Source organism: Pipistrellus kuhlii, unplaced genomic scaffold (genome assembly GCF_014108245.1).
Source record: "Pipistrellus kuhlii isolate mPipKuh1 unplaced genomic scaffold, mPipKuh1.p scaffold_m20_p_12, whole genome shotgun sequence".
NCBI classification, from domain to species: domain Eukaryota; kingdom Metazoa; phylum Chordata; class Mammalia; order Chiroptera; family Vespertilionidae; genus Pipistrellus; species Pipistrellus kuhlii.
In genome coordinates, this window is record NW_023425427.1 from 31,399,552 (window position 1) to 31,421,353 (window position 21,802).

A 21,802-nucleotide genomic window follows, 5' to 3' on the forward strand; every position below is an offset into this window, starting at 1 on the left:
TACTACTAACAGGCATTTATTGACTTTAAAAAACACACATATGTACTCTGAAGCAAGCATCAAGAACATGGGTGTTACACAAAACAAAAGCCCACTTTTGAAAGGCCCAGCAGTTAAAATCCACTGGGTCAGCCAGACAAATGTCTGTGTGGTAAGAATTCATTGCCCACCCGAGAGGGATTTACTCAGGGAAACAGACATTGCATCCCCTCTTCCTCCATAAGCTTAAGATAAAATTAATGGAGATGGATTGAGAACCCTGATTCCGTGAATGACAGGTGAGAAAGTGGACAAGAGGCAAACCTCTAAGCAGAGTGTCTTTGCTTGTTCCCTCCTCTCAAATGTGAATGATAATCTCACGGGTCACTGGGAAAGAGAAATATTCAGAGGCGATGGCACTCCAGTATTTTAATCTTATAATGTCTCCCTGAATAGTATTTTGAGTTATAGTTCATGCTGCATCTTTTGCATACATGAGATGTACTGTAGGAATTTTAAACACTCCACACAAAAAGCTCACAAGTCCTTTCACTGATAATCTTTCAGGATTCTACTTAAACACATAGTATCTGGTGAGGCATCTCTCCAGTTCACCGACATTGCAGGGCACATACTAAATGCTAAAAGGCATGGACATATGATAAAGACATGGGTTTACAGTGCATATCCTCACTGGCACCTAAAATGCTCCTTGGCAGCTCGGGCTACCTCACATACCAGGTGGGCTGTCAGCTGCAGAGCCAGGCCCACTGATAAGGCCTCCAGCTGGTTGGAGTGGCGCAGGCATGCTGCTAAGCTCTGACGCCTCAGATAATCTCTTGCTGTTTGTAACTGCTGAAGGGCCAGTTGTAACTGTTGTAGACTGATTTACTGGCAGTTACATCATTTCCAAAGGCGTGAGATTTCTCAGACCCTTCTCCATTCAGGAATGGAAATGACCCCAGCTGGTGGCTGGGATATCAGTGTCCAGTGGCCAGGTGTTTCAAGAATACCCAGTGCATGACCAAGCAATAAAATGGAGTCATCTGTTAGGTTACTACCCATGGCCCTAGGCACTCTTCAAATTCCCCAGACCTGCCATGGCTGATGGATATTGCCGCCAAAGTGAATCCATGCCTTACACTGACCCACAGCTGACAGGCCCCAGCCATTACCCGTCACTGCCTGTATTACCTGCAGAGAGCACTGGTGCAGTGCAGCCAGCCGTCAGCCCAGGGCACCACCATGGGATTGGTCATTGGTCTGAGGCTCCCTGTGTAGAAAGCCTTCCCGCCGTGTCCACGCCCTTTAGCGTATAGTGTCATGCATCACTATTTGTCCCGTGAATACTGTGGATGGAAGTTGTGCTTTGTATCAGTGAGATTTTATAAATGATCTCATTTTAGTAATGGCTCCCACTCATTTTCAAAGTCAACTAATAAACTCAAGAATCACTGATGGGGCAAAACAACTTTTTGTTCTAAAGGACGGAGTGACATCGGGCAGGATGTTTAGCATCCTTAGTTCCTTTCCATTAAACACCTACCTGGCACGTGTACATACATTTGCAATCCCCTACTGGCCTGGTTGGGAACCACGTGTTGCAATACAGTAATATAGTATATACTATCACATAGAGTTGCTGTCACTGCTCTGGAGTGCACGGTTGTGAGTTAACCCTTAATATTAGTTGATTACAAGAGCAGCCCTTGCATTTGCCAGACACTATGTCTCTTCTATGATTGTCTCCTGTGGTCCCCCACAAACCTGGATTTCTCCAGTCATTTGCTTTTAAGAAAAACTAAGGGCTGGAACCTCATCTTTAAGAGCCTAATGCACATTATATGCAGAGGAGTGACCTCTTGTCTCTCACTCTTTGAGGATAAGACAAGAGGACGTGTATGCATAAGCTCAGCAATAGAAGCTTGGGTTGCAGGTAAAGCAGACACAATACCTTGGCAATGTGATGCCAGCAGGTTCCAGAGAGAGGCTGCATCCTAGAGCCACTGCAGGACCTTCCCTTTGCACCCTCGCTGAGGAGAAGCTCTGTAAACATGGGTGGCTGTGCAGCTGCTGCTTTCCATCGCTGGGCCCAAGCATTGCTCTACCTGATATTATAACACTGTGTCTGCTCCAACCCCACTCATCTAAGCCAACCTCTCACTAGACCCAAAGCAAGCCTACAATCCAGCCCTCCCGCCTCTCAACTCCTTGACGTTGTTCTTGCTATGGTTGCCCCTGGTGAAACTATGTAAATGGTTACAAGTCTCAGGAAACTCACTCTTTGGGAAACCCTTTAAGTGCTGAGTCCTTCCTTCTCTGAGTCAATCTATGAATCTCCACAGCAACGTGCACCTGTACCATTCATGTCTATCCGATTCTGTGTCATAGCCTCCTGTTTCCAAATCACAAACTCATAGGAGCAGGAATAACATTTTATACATCTCCTTGCTGCACCAAAACCAGGACTCTGCATAGAGTTGTTCAATTGTTTGCTGGATGAATGAATATATAGTTGGGCTGCTGGACACACATGACTCTGTAGAGAAATAAAGTAGGATTTTAAAATGAGTATTAATTTGCATTTGAACATGGAAAGTTAGAGATGATTAAAAGTAGCATCTTGGGGGGGAAGGGGGGGATTTTCTTACCATCAGCCAAGCCTAAGAATGTACTAATTGTGCTGACCAACACGGAGCTGAGTAGTGAATAAAAGGCCATCATGGACCATCACTTTAAAGACGATGAGAACCAAAGCTACAAGGCAAATTGCATTCTGTTGCTGAATTCCAGAACTAGTTCTTTAGACTCTTAGCCCAAAGCCACCCTCCTCTTATTTTGACTCTTAGCCCAAAGCCACCCTCCTCTTATTTTGAAATGAAGATACTTACAATGAAAGGTCAAATGCCATTTCAGTTTCTGCTCACTCCCAGAGGCAGTTTTGAGCAATTCATCTGTCTTTTCGGTTCCACTTATTTAATAAATTCCTAAAGTCATGATAATGAAAACCAGCTCTTGCTAGTGTTCTGAAAAGCAGACTTATCAGAATAGTGACCACTATCGGGGGTTCTCAAATAACAAAACAAACAAGCAAAATTCCACAATCTTTGCATAAGGTTGAAATAAGGAATTCCTTTTTTTATTGGAAACTAAATGTCCTTGCATGTTTCTGACAGGCATAGATAAAAAATAGAAACAAATACCTTAGTGGTGGGAATTTCCCAGCTTTCACTAATCCTAACTACAGCAATTACAAATGGCTTAAAGTCAAAGCACACCACGTCATCTGTGCAAATGACACAAAAGTGAGAGTGCCGTTCCCTAGGAAGCAAAACATATGCAAACAGGTCCCGTGCACCGAGTGTCCTGGCTGAGTCAGAGGGAGGCTGCTGAGGCTATGGTACCCTTTTCCTGGGCAGACAGCCAGCTGTGACCCTATGCTCTCCAGCAGGGGTCTGACCTGTATCTCATCAGGCCCATACCTGTACCACCACACTAGTAAGGTTTGCTTCCAGCATCCACTTCATTTCCTACTTTCACAGCATTTCATTGTCTCCTTTTACAGCCATTATAAGTAAGAGCTGAATGGTGTCCAAACAAGTGCACCAAAATGGGCCCTTATTGGGAGATAAGATAGAAGAGGAAACATCAGAGATAGTAGATGTGGTGATATTTTGTCTTCCCAGGAGGACTGAGTATAAACCCATGTATTACCCTCCGTGATGTAATCAAGAAAGGGCCTGAAAAATTTTAAACACTCATTTGCAGACTCCTGCCAAAAATGATTTCCCACCTGCATAATGAATGGCTGAATTTGAAGGAATGCAGCCAGCTCAATAGCTAAAATAATATCTACAAAATAAGAGAGAACACCTTTAGATATGTTTTGTTGATGGTGTGCCACTATGATGTGTAAAAAGCTTTAGAAGATGTGAGAGAAGGTGACACAGGGACTTTGGAGATGGGAAGGTGGGAAAGCGGGTCATCAGGTGGTTGGTGGGATAAGGTGAACTATTGGGAGTTTTACAAATTCCCTAATGGAAAAACTGACCTTGGATGAAAAGCTAAATCCTCCTCCATGCTGAGGAGGGTCTTCTTATCTGCCCAAGGGTACCTGTGGCTTGCTCAATTCTGGCATTGGACTCTCCTCCATTACATTTCAGAATCTTTTCTCATCTGGCACCACCGATGCCCAGATGTTGTGATTAACAGTTTCCTAGCCCACTCACTCTTTCTCAAAAGGGGAGGTTCCTTTGTGTGATAACATACCAAGGACAAATGATAGCTTTAAAAGACAGTTGAAGACCCCATCGCATTGGGAGGAACTGACCAAAACCCAAACAAAACAGATTTTTTTCTTTTCCCACCCCCCACCAGCAAATTATATTTTGTTTTTTATTTCCAAAGTCATAAGAGGCACAAACAGGTAGCAAGAAGGTGTGGGTGACATGTCTCCTGCAGAGCACTCTCCTTTGGGCCTGGTGAGTCATGGTTTCTTTCTTCAGGTTATGACAGTGGGCCCCCTCCGGCCGGTTCTCTCGTGAATCTGGGATATTTTCAGTGCGATGGCTATCAGAGGGCTCAGCACTGCCTGGGAAAGAAAGAACAACTCAGGTCAGTCACAGGACAGCCTCTGTGATGGACTTGGATTTCAAACATCTAGGTGTGATTCTAATTATCAACTTACTGGCAGCGCCATCATGGGTAAGACACCTGTTTTCTGGGCCTTAGTTTCCTCTTTCAGGCAAGGAGGTTGGAGTGGGCACGGGAGGAGGGGAGAACATTATCTCCAAAATCTCAGCCAACTCCCAGAAACACTGACCTAAGATAGGAAACTGCACAACCCAACCTCCAGAGCACTGGAGCTTTTCATGAACAGAGAGCTTTGTGATGTAGAGGACTTCAAAAACATCTGTCTTCCTCTGCTATCTTCTCTCCCCTACATGTGCACCCCCCAACCCCACCCTACCTGTCTCCCCCCCGCCCCCCTGCCACACACACACACACACACACACACACACACACACACACACGCACACACACACACAAGCTTGAGGAAAAACAACCGTTCTCCATTCTAAGACCATGGGCCTGAAGAACCTACTATCTTGAGATGTCAATGAAGATAGGCTCATCTACTGGCTAGAGCTGCAGAAAGAACTGCTCATTTGTCATGAAATAACACAGTGGTCCCTGAGGCTCCTCGGGGTCCCCTAGAAGGAGGTAGGGTAGTTTAGAGGCCTAAGAAATAGATTTTAGGAATAACAGAACATGATGAAGAATAAGAATCATTTTTTTGCTCATTAACTGCTTCTTATTTCATAGGAATAAGGCATTGTTTTCAAAGTGTGGAACATGTATCACTGAAGATGATTTTAGTTGGTACAGGAGACTATTTTAGGTGGTGCATGGACATGGTGTGACTTATAAAACAATGAGAAAGTCACTCTATTCTCCATTCTTCTTCAATCCTCCTAATTTTATCAAGGAGAAACTCTGCTGGCAATTCTGTACACTTTACCAATACAGAACATACCTCAGGCAAGGATTACCTAGGTAGGAAGTGATAACATTGTATGTTTTTATTGAATTCCTTTCTATGGTGCCCTTTTATTTATCAAGGGATAGTGTGTTTTTCCTTGTTGAGCACTGATACAATTTTCTGTGATAAATAGATTAAAGTGAAAACAAAGTGAGTCCATTTAAAGACAAATCCTAAGTAGAGATACTGATTTAACAGAAGGTTGGGAAATGCTGGCATAAAGAAGAAAAAAGATATTTAGGAAAATAAAACCTGTAATTTTGGAACGTGGTGGGGGAGTTTTCTTACTTGCAATCCTCACCCATACCTAACAGATACAGGGATGTAGGAAATGCATACATTCTCATCAAACAAGAGCACTAGCAAATGCCCAGGGTACAATTAGCACAGTATATCCTGAGCGGAGTGTAGACACAGACCACCCTGAGCAAACTTTGTTTGGAGGGACCTAAACTGACAGAGTGAAGGTGAAGGATTTAATTCATTAGGCAATGGAAGCTGAAGGAGTTCTCTGAGCTCTCTAACTTGTTCATTAATTTCTGCCTGCAGCAGTAAAGTTATGAGTCTACCAGGAGTCAGGTAATGTCTATTGTGCTTGTTATTTAGACTATGCAATTATTAAATTATATGTAAACCAGTAAAATGTACTAGAAAATATAAATAGAAAGAGGTTTTTTTCTAGACAAATTAAGTTGAATATTTTGGAAAGAAGTAGGTAATGGGCATTAGCTAATCCTGTCAAATTAGATACTATATTTGGGAGAAATAAAAAAAATATATAAACAATTATTTCCTTGTATAACTTCTCAAATAAGTTCCCACTGACTCTAAAGAAATTAAAGGTGGCCTGGCTTGTGTGTTTCAGTGGTTAAGCATTGATCTATGAACCAGGAGGTCAAGGTTCAATTACCAGTCAGGGTGCATGCCAGGGTTGCAGGTTCAATTCCCAGGTGGGGCATGCAGGAGGCAGCCAATCAATGACTCTCTCTCATCATTGATGTTTCTATCTCTCTCTCCCTCTCCCTTTCTCTCTGAAGTAAATAAAAATATTTTTTTAAAGAAATTAAAGGTGAGCATTACAAATAATAAATTATGAATGAAAAGAAATCACAACCAAACAGTATGCTCATGTTCAAAGAAAAGGTCTTGGACCAAAATTAAAAGATTAACAAGTGAGTATTCATTTAACCATTTGTGTTAAAAATAAAATGGATAAGGTATGTATGCCTTTAATTACCTCTTATAACTCTCCCTCAGGATTAGTGAACCAAGCACTTACCCCTGGTCCTAATCATGTCAGAGGAGAAAGCTTTGATGGTTATGCAAATCAAAGAGAAGGAAGCACATTTTGAAAACTTTATATGAGGAAGACCTTGAGCACAGGAACTCACACCCTGAGCAAAGAACCCCAGGCGAACCTGGCACAGAAGCTATGGAGCCATATGCTCTCAGGGGACCATGAGGGTTTGGGAAGAAGGACATCAGAGATGTTCACCATGGACTGAGCACTAGTGAGATCCACTGAGCCATTTAAAAATATATATATTTTATTGATTTTTCACAGAGAGGAAGGGAGAGGGTCAGAGTTAGAAACATCGGTGAGAAAGAAACATCGATCAGCTGCCTCTTGCACACCTCCTACTAGGGATGTGCCCGCAACCAAGGTACATGCCCTTGACTATAATCGAACCTGGGACCCTTCATTCCACAGGCTGCCGCTCTATCCACTGAGCCAAACCCGTTAGGGCTTCACTGAGTCATTTTCCAGGAAATCAGAAAGTCTCTAGATGTTTGTATGACCTGAGAAGTTCTGGGAGGGGTCCCTAAAAATGCCCAAGATTGAATTGCTGCCAGCCTTGTGAAATGGGAGCAGCAAATCATAATTAATTTAAGGATCATAAAGTGAGGTATTTTTTTCCTGAGTGTGTAAATACAGGGGTGAGCAAATATAGGTTTACAGTTTCATTGTGACATTCTTTTGAGTTACTAAAGCTATTGTAATAATCATTAACTTGCATGTCTTTTTCCTTATAAACAACCATGAGTCTACTTTTACCCATTCATATGCATGTATAGATCAGGAGTGGGCCCCCTGACCTATAGGCAGCCAAATAAGTGTGAACACTTATTCTATATATACATGCATATGAATGGGTAAAAGAGGTCAGGGTAAAAGAGGTCAGGAACTCTGTCTAGTTTAGGGCTTAGAAAGTGCCTTAGAAGGTATTCAATGACTATTGGTGGAATAAACCGATGCTATATCAGTTTGATGAATGGAAAATGATGAGGCAGATAGATTCTTCCGTGGTCACTCATGAAGGGCACTATGGGTGAATGGAAGGGTCAGAGTAATGGATCTTTACTGTTATGTTTTTCTTTAGAAATCACAGCTTTGATACATGTGAATCCTAGATACTTCTTTCGTATCATCAACCATATATTATGGAAAAGAGAGGGGAAGTTAATTTCTCTGAGGCATTAGAAAGCCTCTCAGAATGGGGAGTGAGAAGAGGAGTTAAAAATGAGAAGCCTGCCCGGCTGGCATGACTCAGTGGTTGAGCTCGATCTATGAACCAGGAGGTCATGGTTTAATTCCTGGTCAGGGCACATTCCCCTGTTGTGGGCTTGATCCCCAGTATACAAGAGGCAGATAATCAATGCTTCTCTCTCATCATTGATTTTTCTATCTCTCTCTTCCTCTGAAATCAATAAAAAATATATATTTTAAAAAGAGAGAAGCCTGTGGATGTGAAATTTCTCAGGTGTAACGCAAAGCACAAAGCTTGAACAGCAGAGAGGAACAGGGAATTGTCTTGTTTGATTCCTTCCAGTCACAGATGAGGAAACCCAGTCTAAAGAGGAGACATGAATGGCCCAGGGTCACATGTGTTTTAGTGGCTAAGCTGGGATAAGAACATAGTGATGCCTCCTATGCTGTTCTTCCATTGCACAGTTCTGATTCTGAGACCCATGAGTGATTAAAAAAAAAAAAAAAAAAAAAAAAAGAAAGGCAAATAATTGAGCCTAAGGGAAGGGGAAGGAGAAATGGTAGTCTCATCATCCCATTGTGCCAGACAAGCCCACAGTAGAGGAAGGCCTGACTAGCCATCCTCACTGACCAAAAACAGGTACATGGTGGAAACAGGAGCATTCCCAGTAACATGAATGCTTTGGAAGTTCCTAGATGATTCTTTGTGAATAAAGGAAGTCAACTAGTAGGGACTTCAATTAGGGATAGAATATCTTTGTTCTAATTCCAGTACTTTTTAGAGAGCCTGACATAGCTTTTCTATACTCAACTGTAGGGACCAGTGAGTGCTCATCCTGCAACAAACCAAGTTGGCAATATGTCCATTCAACAGTCCTCATAGCTCCAAGGTTGGGTGAATTTTGCTGTTGTCACCTTGTTTATTAACTGCCAAGCTAAAGAAGAAATTGGGGCCTGCATTTAAATTTTTGATACTTTGTTTAATGTGAATTTTTTTTTCATTGACTTTTATTTTTAAAAATATTGTATTAAAATATTTATCTTGCTTACTGAATGTTGGCACCCCCTTAATTTTGGCACCACCTTACTGAATTTTGCTCATCTTACACTAATCCTGGCCCTGTGTTAGGTTTTAGCTTCCTTATACCCCCTGGAAGGACCAAGGTTTCTCCTTTTACTTTCTTTCCCATCTTATCTCTTGTTTCATGTTGTTTTAATTCATGTTCATGTAAGGGATCCACAATAACAAAGCCCTAAACAAACTGAACTCCTTACCCTGACCAGCAATAGACAGGAGAGGTGTAAATGACCTGAATGTCACAAGACTCAAAGTAAATAGTTAACTGATTTTTTTGGAGAAAAACAGAATCCTAACCAGAGACACAATCACTTATTAAGTGAGGTTTGTCATACTGTGTGGTGAGAGCCTGCATTGGGAGTGTGCATTAGGAGGGTCAGTCAAGTATCCTGTGGGAAGGAGGGGTGGGGATGACAGTACTTATCCTAGCTCATGATTTGGGGCAGGTACAATCCAGAGACTACAGATCATTCAACACCAGAGAACACTGATATTCTGATGTCCATAAAATCAGGATTATAGCAAGCACCACTTTCTCCTGATCCTTAGGGGCAACATGCAGCAACACTCCCACTTTGGTTAAAACCGAACTTTCTCTCATGATTTCACTCAAACATTCATTTTTAAACTATGTGTTACTTACTTAAACTAAGTCAATGGTTCTCACACTTGAGCGCGCAATGGAACCATCTCTGGGATCTAATAAAATGCAGACAGTTGCCCCCCTCCTGTCAAGCCCCTGATTCAGGAGATCTGGGGTAGTGCCCAAGAATGCGATTCTAATAGGTTCCAGGTGGTACAGATGCTGCTGGTCCAAGGACCACACTTCCAGAACCACTGCTCTAAGGTTGCCCACTACCGTGCCTATAAATTCTTTGCTCAAGATAAATACTAGGTTGCCTTGTTTCTATTACATGACTTCACTCTAAAGCCATAGTTGATTGGATCAGGAGTGGGCCCCTGACCTATAGGCAGCCAAATCATAGTCTGACTAGTGACTGGCCCCTAGGGCAAAACCTGAGCCAACTGATCAGATTTTACCTTAAACTGATAATAAATGCCCCAGACTGATGGTGAGGATAACACGCAGAGGTGAAGGCAACCACAGAGACCTGTACTCTTCCTCGGACATATGTACCCTTTCCATGCCCTGGGAGCTATCATAGATAATCTGGAAAGAGGTGGGGCCCTTAAATGGCCACTATTGAACTTCTTGCCAAGTCAGACAGGGATGGCTGAGTTAGAAATAGTTTGATCCATACAATGATCCGTACAATACAAGAATGTCCATACAATGAAATGTGGCATTTTTGCCTCCCAGGAATTGTGGAGCAATTCAGATCTGTTATGATTATAAATTAAATATCATCCCCTGCCTTTGTTTACAAAACATCTCAGTACTGGAGAAAGTTTCTGATTACACTGCCCAATACTCTACAGTGTAACAGAGGAGAACCAAGTACAAGGGTCTGTAACCTCAGGCTACCTATTAATAGGCCGGTAAGTGGGGGTGGAATATCCTCAGCTCCTCTCAGCAAGCCAGGAGGCCTGGCAAGGACTGGCATCTTCCCGGAGGAAGGGGTGCCCTTGTCTTTGCACAGAGAGGCCATCCACCAGCCTCCCTTTCCTATGTATTCCTACTGAGGGCACCTTTCCTAATTTGCACAAAGGTGTCCTATAGGCTAGATGCTGCCCTGTTTACTGTATTCCAGATTTTAGGTAAAAAAAATGACTAGTTACTTTACCTGCATTTGGAAAGTATATAGAAGCAAAAGTATTACTGAAATCAACATCTTTCTAATATAAACTAAGTGAGAATGCTAAGCACTGCAAACATTTTATTCTTTATTACAATACATAACAACCATGGTCCTAACTTTAACCCTCATCTCATGTAATACACCAATCTATCTATTTTAATTCAAAATAGGCCTAAAATTAACCAAAATACAGAATATGAAAAATAAGTATAGATAAATCTGAATTCTGAGCTCAACACTGAGGGAGCCCATTTATCTTGTCAGTATCAGAAAAAATAAAAACTGCTCCACACAAGCTCTCTTCGGAGCGGGAAAGACATTCCAAGAAAAAAGCTGATGAAATACTACCCCAGAAAGTTCAATCACAGCCAAAACTAAACTAGCTTTTTGGGAACACAGTGACCAGCCTGACGGAAACCACACTGGTTGGGCAGGGTTGCCCCCTGCCCCACCGTCCTCCCCACTTTTTCAATTTATTTGGATTTTAGGAGGTAAAAGGTAGCATATAGGTTGCAAGTCCAAAATAAACTGGAAGAGACAAGAAGTCAGTTTTACTCTTTATTCAAATATGAGCTCCATTTGGCTCCACACTGGGAAATATGGAAGTACTGTGTGGGGCAGGGAAAGGGAGAGAACAAGTGTGTGGCCAGCGTCTGCAGGTACAGCCAAAAACAATGGGCAAAATCTCGGTGCCCTTTCATTGTCCCTTTGAGCAAACACAAACCGACCTGCCAGAGTTTACAGCTTAAACTTCATAAAACTGCTCTGTGATCACTCTTTCCCTTTCCCTTTTCCCCTTTCCATTATTTCTATTCTCGTGTCTGCCACCAAAAACATTATGAAAGGACTAGAAATGGCTAACTGGTTCAGATCATCACAATTTCTGCCTGCCCTCCTCAAATGTCCCTATCCCAGCCTCATGTTTCCCTCATTCGGGGACATCCATAACAGACATCAAATTTTCCTTCATGTGGGCAACTAGGGTTGCCCATTCCCCTACTGCCACTTACAAAACTATTAGCAGAAATATAACTGCAAGGTTGAAAGAAGTTATGGAAACAAAAGGACCACTCTCTCTCTCCAGTCCTGTTACTCTCCTTGTAACAGCCTGCCTCCTTCTTTTCCTCTGTTCCCAAACTTCATCTGAAGCCAAGAGCTGGGTTATCAGTCCTCATGTTATTTTTTAAAAACTGGGTTCCTACATTTGGAACAATAATGTGATTCAGCTTGGTTTTCTGAAACAGAAAGCCGTGTCCTTAGAGATGAATGAAAGGCATCAACAATAATTGGTCAGCAGATTGCTACCTAAGGATGAAGTAAAGGACCAGGCAGGAAAGATGTGTCCCTGACAAGCTCCCAAAGTGACTCCAATGCATACCTTGGTCTGGAAACTATTCTTACAAGGTGTTGTCTACATACTGTAGAAGGGGTAGTGTGTAATAGTGGTTGCCAGCAGGACCCTGAAGCCCAACTTGTATAATTCACTAAAAGATGCCATTCTTAGCTCCCTTCCTGGATAGAAAAATGCTCCAGGACAGAAAGAGCTCTAGCTCATTTCCCTGAGCTCCAACTGTCTTCCTATTCATGTTACTACTGGTCACTGATATTTGTCAAACAATGTTTTTATATATTTCTTTCACATTTTTCTTTTCAGAGGAAGGGTTAGTTTAAATCATGTTATCCACCATTCCTAGAAGCTAGGAGTCTTATCTAGGGGTTTTGTGCTATCAAAAATATGGGGATGCACACCCACCTATGAAAGGGTGCCCATTTCAGTCTGACATGCCCAACCCATCTCCTAAGACTCAAAAATGCAGTTTTGAGTACCACCATTCCAGAGTAGTAGGAAGTGTGGTCTGTCTTTCAGACTTCCTAACCTCATGTATGTCCTCAAATTCCTTCCAGAGGGCTAGTCCTGAGAGGGCTGCACCCTCTAGGATCTGGAGAATGCCCCAATGTTACCTGTAACCAGTTGCATCAAGTGGGCTGTAGTGGCAGTTGTGGGAATGCGGAGACTGTTAACCTTTCCCCCGGAGGAGCAGTATTACCACCCTGGGATGGGCTTCCACCATCTGTCACCGAGGAGCCCTGCTAGAATCACACAGGGTTCATATTTTCTTTTTGGCAATCATTTTGCTGTCAATACCTAAAAATCAAATTTCATATGAAAATCCAGGAAATCTGTCAACTCTGAGCTCATATATTAACTGCAGAGGGCTGAGTATAACCAGAGTTGCCATTTAACTAGCACCAGTCGAGGATTTGCTGCCTGTTTCGGTGGACATCTAAAAGGGTTAGCACTGAACAGGCAACAATGTAATAGAAACAGTGACATGATCTCAATATTAGTGAGTATACATTTTGCCCACATAGTTCTCCATTTCTTTTTTCCTTTTCTGAAATAGAGATTATCACTATGAGGAGACTAAAGACTGTGAGGGAGGGAAGGGGTAGAGACCCTTCCCAACCCCTATTTCCTGAGATTCAAATTCTCAGCATGGACTGAGCTGACCATGACTAAGACACAAACGATAATCCATGAACTGTCTCTTCTCAACCCAGCCCTCCCAGGGGCACACTGGAGCCTGGCAAAGCAGCTGTGCAAACAAAGGAAAACGAAGAGCAGGGATGCTAAAACCCCAACCCATTTGGCAGGGAGAACTCCTGGCTGAGTACAGCCCCGAGAGGATGAGCTCTTTTCCTCTCCCACCTTGAAGTGCCAAGGCCTAGCAGGGCTCCTCAGTGACAGATGGTGAAAGCCCATCCCGGGGGAAAGGTTAACAGTCTCCGCACTTCCCACAACTGCCACTACAGCCCACTTGATGCAACTGGTTACAGGAAACATTGGGGCATTCTCCAGATCCTAGAGGGTGCAGCCCTCTTAGGACTAGCCCTTTGGAAGGAATTTGAGGACATACATGAGGTTAGGAAGTCTGAAAGACCACACTTCCTACTATTCTGGAATGGTGGTACTCAAAACTGCATTTTTGAGTCTTAGGAGATGGGTTGGGCATGTGAGACTTAAATGGGCACCCTTTCATAGGTGGTGTGCATCCCCATATTTTTGATAGCACAAAACTCCTAGTTAAGGCCATGGGCTCTGGTCTAGGCCCAAATACCAGCTATACTACTTAGAAATAGTAGGTTATTTCAATTCTCAGGGCCAAAGTTTCCTAATTTATAAAACATGGATGGATGAGTATCTATCTCATTAGATGGTGATAAGAATTAAATATAACATATAGAAAAACACATAGCCTTCTGCCTAGCTCATAGACAGGCCAGGCACATGATACATGCTACTGAATGTTGCTGTTTTTGTTGTTGTTGTTAATTATTATTATTAGTAGTAGTAGAGGCCCAGTGCAAAAATTTGTGCACCAGTGGGGTCTTTAGGCCTGGCCTGTGGGATAGCCAAAAACTGGCTCTGCAATATTCCCTGAGGGGTCCTGGATTGTGAGAGAATGTAGCCAGGCTGAGGGACCCCATTGGTGCATGATTAGGGCCAGAGAGGGACACAGGAGGTTGGCCAGCCAGGGAGGGACCACAGGAGGGCTCCAGGGTGTGTCCAGCCTGTCGTCTCACTCAGTCCCAATCAGTAGGACCACATTAGCAAGGTAACCTAACGGTCAGAGCATCTTCCCCCTGGTGGTTAGCACATGTTGTAGTGACTAGTCAACCAGTCAACTATCTGCCCCCTGGTGGTGAGTGCACGTCATAGCAAGTGACTGAGTGGCATTAGCATATCATTAGCATATTACACTTTGATTGGTTTAACAGACTACTGGACGACTGGACATTTAGCATATTGGGCTTTTACTATATAGGATTATTGTTGTTATTGAATCAGGAAGCCTAGCTTTCTAGAACAGTAGGTGGAAGAGAGTGAACCAGCATTCTAGCCCCAACAAATTGACCTTTGGTAGAGAGACAACAACCATTTCTGCTTCACCTTCCTTGCCCATAAAATGAAGTTCACACTATCTTTTCTGATGGAAGTTCAGGTAAAAAAAGATTAAGAATATCAAAAGTATTTCTTTTTCTTTGAATGAAAGAAGCCCAAACCACTCCAATCAGAAGTAAGATCTCTCAGTGTCAGTGAGATACTCAGCCTTAGAAAAGCCAGCCTGCCCTTTGCAGTACCAATCTATGTAACCAGAGGGAATCTGATCAGATTGCTGTTGGACAAGATAATGCTGAAAACCCAAGGAACAGACATCATTGCACTTGGAACACATTCCTTAAGACCAGTTAGGACAGCCACACTGAGTAGCAATAGCAAAAGCAAAGGGGAAAGAAAACTTCTGCTATGAAGGCTGCCTGGGTCATACAGCAGAGGCAGTACAGCAGGAGAATCATTAACATTAGGCACAAAGGAGACAGAAATGAGCCCTCTACTCAAAGAAAGATTCTTCCCTGCAATATAAAAACTATTCATGGAATTTATGGACAGTTAATATATATTTTATGAGTGCAGTAACCAGGAGTTTCTTCCACTTTTGACAAATGAACATGTTTTTCTGTGGACTTTGCCTTTAAGATACAACTGCCATATAACCCTTAAGTATTTTAAGTATATTATTAACCTTTTGGCCTAGTAATTGAAGTAGTGTTAAACTGTTTACCCACAATTTTGGTGAGGCTTCCTCTCTTGGTAAAATCAAACAGGAACTTTACTTAGGGTTTAACAAAGTGGCTGTGACACTAATCTCCTCCCAGGACCAAATTGGAATTATAACTAAAATATAGAGCAATCAACCTGAATAACCAACTGAAGGCGAGCTGAAGAGAAATCTTATACCAAGGATTTACAGAGGAAGCCACATCAAGACTGGTAGGAAGGTGGAAGATATAGATAATATAATTCCTATCAATATACCTATACCGTAGTTCACAGAATTAAAACAAATATTCCAAATATTTATATGGAATCACAAAGACCCCAAATAGCCACAGCAATCTTGAAAAAGAAGAACAAAATTGGAGGATTCACTATACTTGATATGGAAATATACAAGAAGGCCATAGTAATCAAAAGAGCATAGTACAAATGGGAGTGTATCAAACTAAAACACTTTTGCACAGCGAAAGAAATGATCAACAAAATGAAAAGACAACTCACTGAATGGGAGAACATATTCGCCTATAATATATCTGATAAGGTGTTAATATTCAAAATTTATAAAGAACTTATAAAACTCAACACCTAAAAAACAAACAATACAATTTAAAAAATGGGCAAAGGACCTAAATAAATGCTTTTCCAGAGAGGACATACAGATGGCAGATAGACATATGAAAAGATGCTTAACATCACTAATCATCAAAGAAATGCAAATTAAAACCACAATGATATATCATCTCACACCTGTCAGAATGGCTATCACAATAAATCAACAAACAACCAGTGTTGGAGAGGATGTGGTGTAAATGCACTGTTGGTGGGAATGCAGATTGGTGCAGCCACTATGGAGTTACCTCAAAAAATTAAAAGTGGAACTGCCTTATGACCCTGCGATTTCACTTCTGGGAATATATCCAAAGAAACTCAAAACACTGATTCGATAGAACATATATACCCTTATGTTCATTGCAGCATTATAGCCAAGATTTGGAAGTAGCCCAACTGCCCATCAGCAGATGAGTAGATAAAACAGCAGTGGTATATTTACATAATGAACTAATACTTGGAGATTATTATGCTAAGTGAAATAACTCTGTTAGAGAAAGACAAATACCATATAATTTCACTTATATGTGAAATCTAATGAACAAAATAAACTAACAAACAAAATAGAAACAGACTCATAGATGCTGAGAACAGAGTAACAGCTGTCAGAGGGGAGGGAGTTTGGGGGCTTGATTGAAAAGGTGAAGGAAGTAAGCAAAAAAAAACCTCATAGGCATAGACATCAGTATTACCAGAGGGAAAGTGGGGTTAGGGGGAGGTAAAGGGGGGATAAATGGTGATGGAAAGAGACTTGACTTTGGGTGGTGAACACACAATATACAGACGATGTATTATAAAATTATACACTTCAAGCCTATATAATTGTATTAACAAATGTCATCCCAATAAATTCAATTTTAAAATAGAACTTTACTTTATCCCTGGGTTATTTTGAATCTCTCAGCTTGATTAGTATAATTGTGAGAAGAAAACAGTCTAACACTACAGAGTTCATACTGAGGTAGGGTTTCTATGGAGATGCAAAGTGAATCTGATTTTCTTGCTTCACTTTTTATTCATTGTTCTGGCAAGCAGAAAATGCGTATTCAAAGGTCTTGAGACATTTTTGGGGGGTTATTTTCTGCACTTTCTGTAATTTTCCAGAAGGGAAGAATCACAGAGGCCAGTCACTCCTATAAATGCTCTGTAGCGGCTTGGCATTAGAGGGATTTATGTGGCTGGTGGGGGTAGAGTGGGGGTTGGGGGGGTGGGGTGGAGGGGGTTGTCAGTCCTGCTAAGCAGAGGTAGAAATAAGGATCCAAAGGCAGTAATAGCAGGAATTCTCACACTTGTATGTGCACAAAGATCACCTGGAGATCTTATTTAAATGCAGGATCTACTTCAGCAGGTTTGGGGTGGAGACTGAGATTCTGCATTTCTAAAAAGCATCCCGGTGATGTTGACATTGCATCCAAGGAGGACCCTACAATGGCAGGTGAGAAGTTATAACACAAACCATATGGCTAGTGTCATGGGTTAAATCAGCGTTTTTCAACCGCTGTTCCTCGGCACACTAGTGTGCCGCGAGATGTTGCCTGGTGTGCCGTAGGTGCAGACAAGACAAGAATTTTACAATTTTTCACTATTTTGTTTACTTAATATTTCATAATAAAGTAATTATAAAATACTTTCTTTGTGTTTATTTGATTCCTATTCAAGAGAATTACTTTATATATAGTCAATAGAGGCACAGAGTTAAATTTTTTAACATTTTCTAATGGTGGTGTGCCTCGTGATTTTTTTCATGAAACAAGTGTGCCTTTGCCCAAAAAAGGTTGAAAAACACTGGGTTAAATTGTGTCCCCCACCCTGAAAATTCCTATGTTGACGTTCTAATCTCCAGTACCTCAGAATGTGACCTTGGCAGATAATCTTTACAGAGGCAATCAAGTTAAAATGAGGTCATTAGGGTGAACTCTAATTCAATAAGAAAAGAAAATTTGAACACAGGCACACATAGAGGGAAGATGATGTAAAGAGATAGAAGACGGCCATCTATAAACCAAGAAGAGAGGCCTGGAACATATCATTCCTTCACCTCCCTTACAAGGAATCCACTTGCCAACACCTTGATCTTGGACTTTCAGCCTCCAGAAACTGTGAGACAATGAATTTCTCTTTGCACCACCCAGTCTGTGGTAGTCAGTTACATAAGCCCTAGAAATTAATACAGCTAGCAAACTTAAAGTATTTACTATTTGGCCCTTTACGTAAAGAAGCTTGCTAACATCTACTCCATGGGACTACTTTTTTGCATTTAACACTTTGAAGCCAGCATGCACATGCCTCATAACCAGCAACAGAGACTCCAGGAATCTTCGGGAAGCCCACATTTTGTCTCACGGCCACTTTAGTCTTTAAATCCTTTCTGGAAGATTAGCTGGAAACAACCGACTTTCAATTGCACATCACCTTCAATAAAATAAAATTAATGAACAACCCCATTTCAGTCCCTCTTGCTTCAAGCTAGGAGAAGAGAAAATTTGTTCCTCAAGCTCCATGGATGTAAGGATTCTGAAGATAGGAAAAGTAAGAGAGGAGACTGGAGAGACAGAGACTCTCAAATTTATTTTTAAACCTTTTAATACAGTATGGTATATATAAGACACCATGTCATAGGGCCCTGGCACCCTTTATAAAAGCAAGGTCATTACAGCTGCCAGTTCTGTTGGGACATCTCCCACAGATCCCGTTTGCTCTAGGAGCATTTAATGGGAGAATATATGACAAGACAGGTTAATTTCATTATAAAATAAACTGCTAGTTATCTGAGACTCTTTGATCCTCATATGACCAGAAAACTAATAATCTACATTGTTATTAGCAATGTGCTATGAGCACTCTTTATGTGCCAGGCACCGTCCAAAACACTTTATATGAACGATCTCATTTATCATCACAACAATCCTATGGAATACGAAGTGTTTTTATTCCCATTTGAATGAGAAAGCACTGAAGCTTACAGAAATTAAGTTGCACCATGTTACAGAGTTGAAAAGCAATAGAACTGAGGCTCAATACCAAAGATTTATGAGTCTAAAGCCCAACCTTTGAACAGTGGGCATTTAGCCTTACTGGTTGGTATATGACAAAACAAAATTTTGGTGCCAGATCATTTTATCCACCTGAAAAAGTGACCATGGTTTTGTCTTTTTCTCTTTGTATTAAGCATGTCTTTTATTATGATGGCCTGACACTTAGGAACCTTCCAAGGCTAGCTAATTTCCGGGAGCACACCTTTTATATGAAGACTGATCAAGCCAAACACCAAACACCCCCTTTATTGAACTCTCATTCTCAGGCCATTGTCCACCAGCTCTAATCACCCTAGAGCCAGGTACCAGACAGCAAAGGCTGGTGTCTATGTCCCAGAGCCTGCTGAAATTATTCAAACTAGCCAGTCCCTTCTTTCTCTGCCTTGCCCTTTCTTCCCACAAGAATCACATTTCCCCCCACTTCTGCTTCGTAACTGATCCTGGTGCTTCCCTGTGTGGCCCTGCAGGGTATCATGTGGACTGTCCCCTCCTCTTGGGAACAGTGAGTAATGAGCTATCTTTTCAATGACAATTGTCTCCTAATTTGTTGGCCTCACCATACTTGAATACTAATAAAACCTACATTTTAAAACACTCTCATAATCTTATTTACCTCCCAGTCCACTATCATTAAATTTGGAGGACAGAGGCTACAACCTACCAAGCAATGACTCACATGATGAAACAAACAAAAAATGCTCAAAGGAAACAAAAACCCCCTCATAAAACAAGAATGTCATAAACTTTTTTTGCTTTCCCTTCTGTCCTAAGGTTCTGTTATGGAGATGCTGCTGTTTTGGAGTTTTCACGCCTCCTAGTTTTCCTGGAAGGCAAAAACAAAGGATGGGGAACTTCCTCACCTGCACCTTGAGCAGGATTTCTCATTCCAGGATTAAGGTATCAAAATTAAAACCAGCCTATAGCAGACCTGGCTGGATAACTCAGTTGGTTAGAGCATCATCACAATACACCAAGGTTGGCAGTTGAATTCCAGGTCAGGGCACATACAAGAATCATCCAATAAATGGATAAATAAGTGGAACAACAAAAATGGATTCCCTCTCTCTCTCTTTCATATCTCCCCCTCCCCCCCCCCTCTCTCTCTCCCCGCTCTCAAAATCAATTAAAAAATCAGCCAAGAGCAGTAGACAGTGGAGCTAAAACAGCCACATCTTCCCCTCAACTGCCTGGACCCTGTGTTCCTTAGGGGAAAACAGTGAGACCATGGTAGGGAGCCCAGGCCCTTCCTTCTCCTGTGCTACTTGACTGCATGGCATAGTCCTGAGCCTTCTTCTGAAGATGACAGGCCATCTCCAGATTCACCATCAGTATTCATTTGCCAATATACACCAAAATTTATGAACAAAGCAAATGATTTACTTTCCACCCAAGAAGGGCACTGCTTCGAAGAAACCTTTCTGCTAGAAGGCATGGAAACTTGGTTGTGTTGTGCACCTGGGTTGCCACAAAGAGGATGTGAGAAAACCAGATTATGCTGGCCACAGCCTGTCAAACCCATTCATCTGGTGAGAGAAGTTATGGCCCATGACCCTCTGTATTTGTGTGATCAAGGCAAATTCATTCATGCTTCCTTTTCAGGCTGAGTAAACAAGATCCAGCAACTCTGATTTGTGGACTTAAACAGTGCCAGGTTAATCAGTATCTGGTTAAGCATGTGCTTTGGACACAGCAAAGCAGAGGCACCAAAATGAATAGCATCATAAGGGGAGAAAAAGACATTTTGTAAAATTTCCTTACATTTATTTTTAAAGCTAGTGTTGTTTTTATTTTGAATACAGGTGGGGAAGTGGGGCGAGTAAATTTTTTTTTCCCCCCAGAGCTTCAGGTCTCTAAACCTTAGTTCACAATTGAGTCAAAGCCAGAATCAAAGCACTATATTTAGCTCTTCTGTCTCCTAAGGCCACTAGGCTCTTGGGAGAAAATGGCACTGCCAAGATAGATTTTGAAGATTTGGCATAAAGGTCTCTTTTGTGAATACTTCCAAAAGTAGGTGCCTATGGTGGGACTGACATGAGTAGTTTATAGTCACTGTCATCAAGGCACATGCTTTCCCACAAGTCCTAGAATGTCCCTGTCCTGCGCCAGCACACACTCAGTACCCTGAAGAGAGTTCAGTCCCACTGTCTTCAACACCCAAAGCAGCCCTGCACTGGGAAGTCACCAGCCGCTGAAACACCTGCCAAATTCCCAGCCCACGGGAGTGTTGCACAATCCACCAGATGATCATCCCTGGAATGGCTCAGTCCCAGGAAAAGCATCCATCCACAGCAACACAGCCTGATCCTCATCTCAATATCGAAGGGAGGAGAAGAAGGACTGTTTGCCATTTTGATTTCCCAAGGGGTAGTGTACCTAAATGATTAGAAACAGAAAACCTATACATCTTTGCTTCTTTCTCAACTGTAATTCAGCTACAAGCTGTACTAAATTCCTTTCTATGCCACTAGATGGAAATCTAACCCACCTGAGCACAACTTGTTTCTTTTTTAAAAAAAAAAAAAAAAAAAAAAAGGCTGAGAAATACCTTGAGATGTTATCTTACTCAGTTCCTTTCCATCCTTGCTCATATTTATTTATGAGACTGACGCGCTACCTACTGCACGAACGAGGCACCCAATCCTTGCTCATATTTAAAAATCATCTAAATCTATGTGGTCTAGAAAACCAGC

The 21,802-nt window shown here is 41.8% G+C and overlaps 1 protein-coding gene across 1 annotated transcript in view; it reads right to left on the bottom strand.

The window, feature by feature from the left end:
- Positions 1 to 3,091: 3,091 nt before the first annotated feature.
- PGM5 (phosphoglucomutase 5) overlaps positions 3,092 to 21,802 on the bottom strand; it is a 159,851-nt gene continuing 141,140 nt past the window's right edge. The window contains exon 11 of the mRNA XM_036433884.1: positions 3,092 to 4,570. Within this exon, the coding sequence (XP_036289777.1) occupies positions 4,481 to 4,570 (90 nt within the window). The 3' untranslated portion in view covers positions 3,092 to 4,480. The remainder of the gene's footprint in view (positions 4,571 to 21,802) is intronic.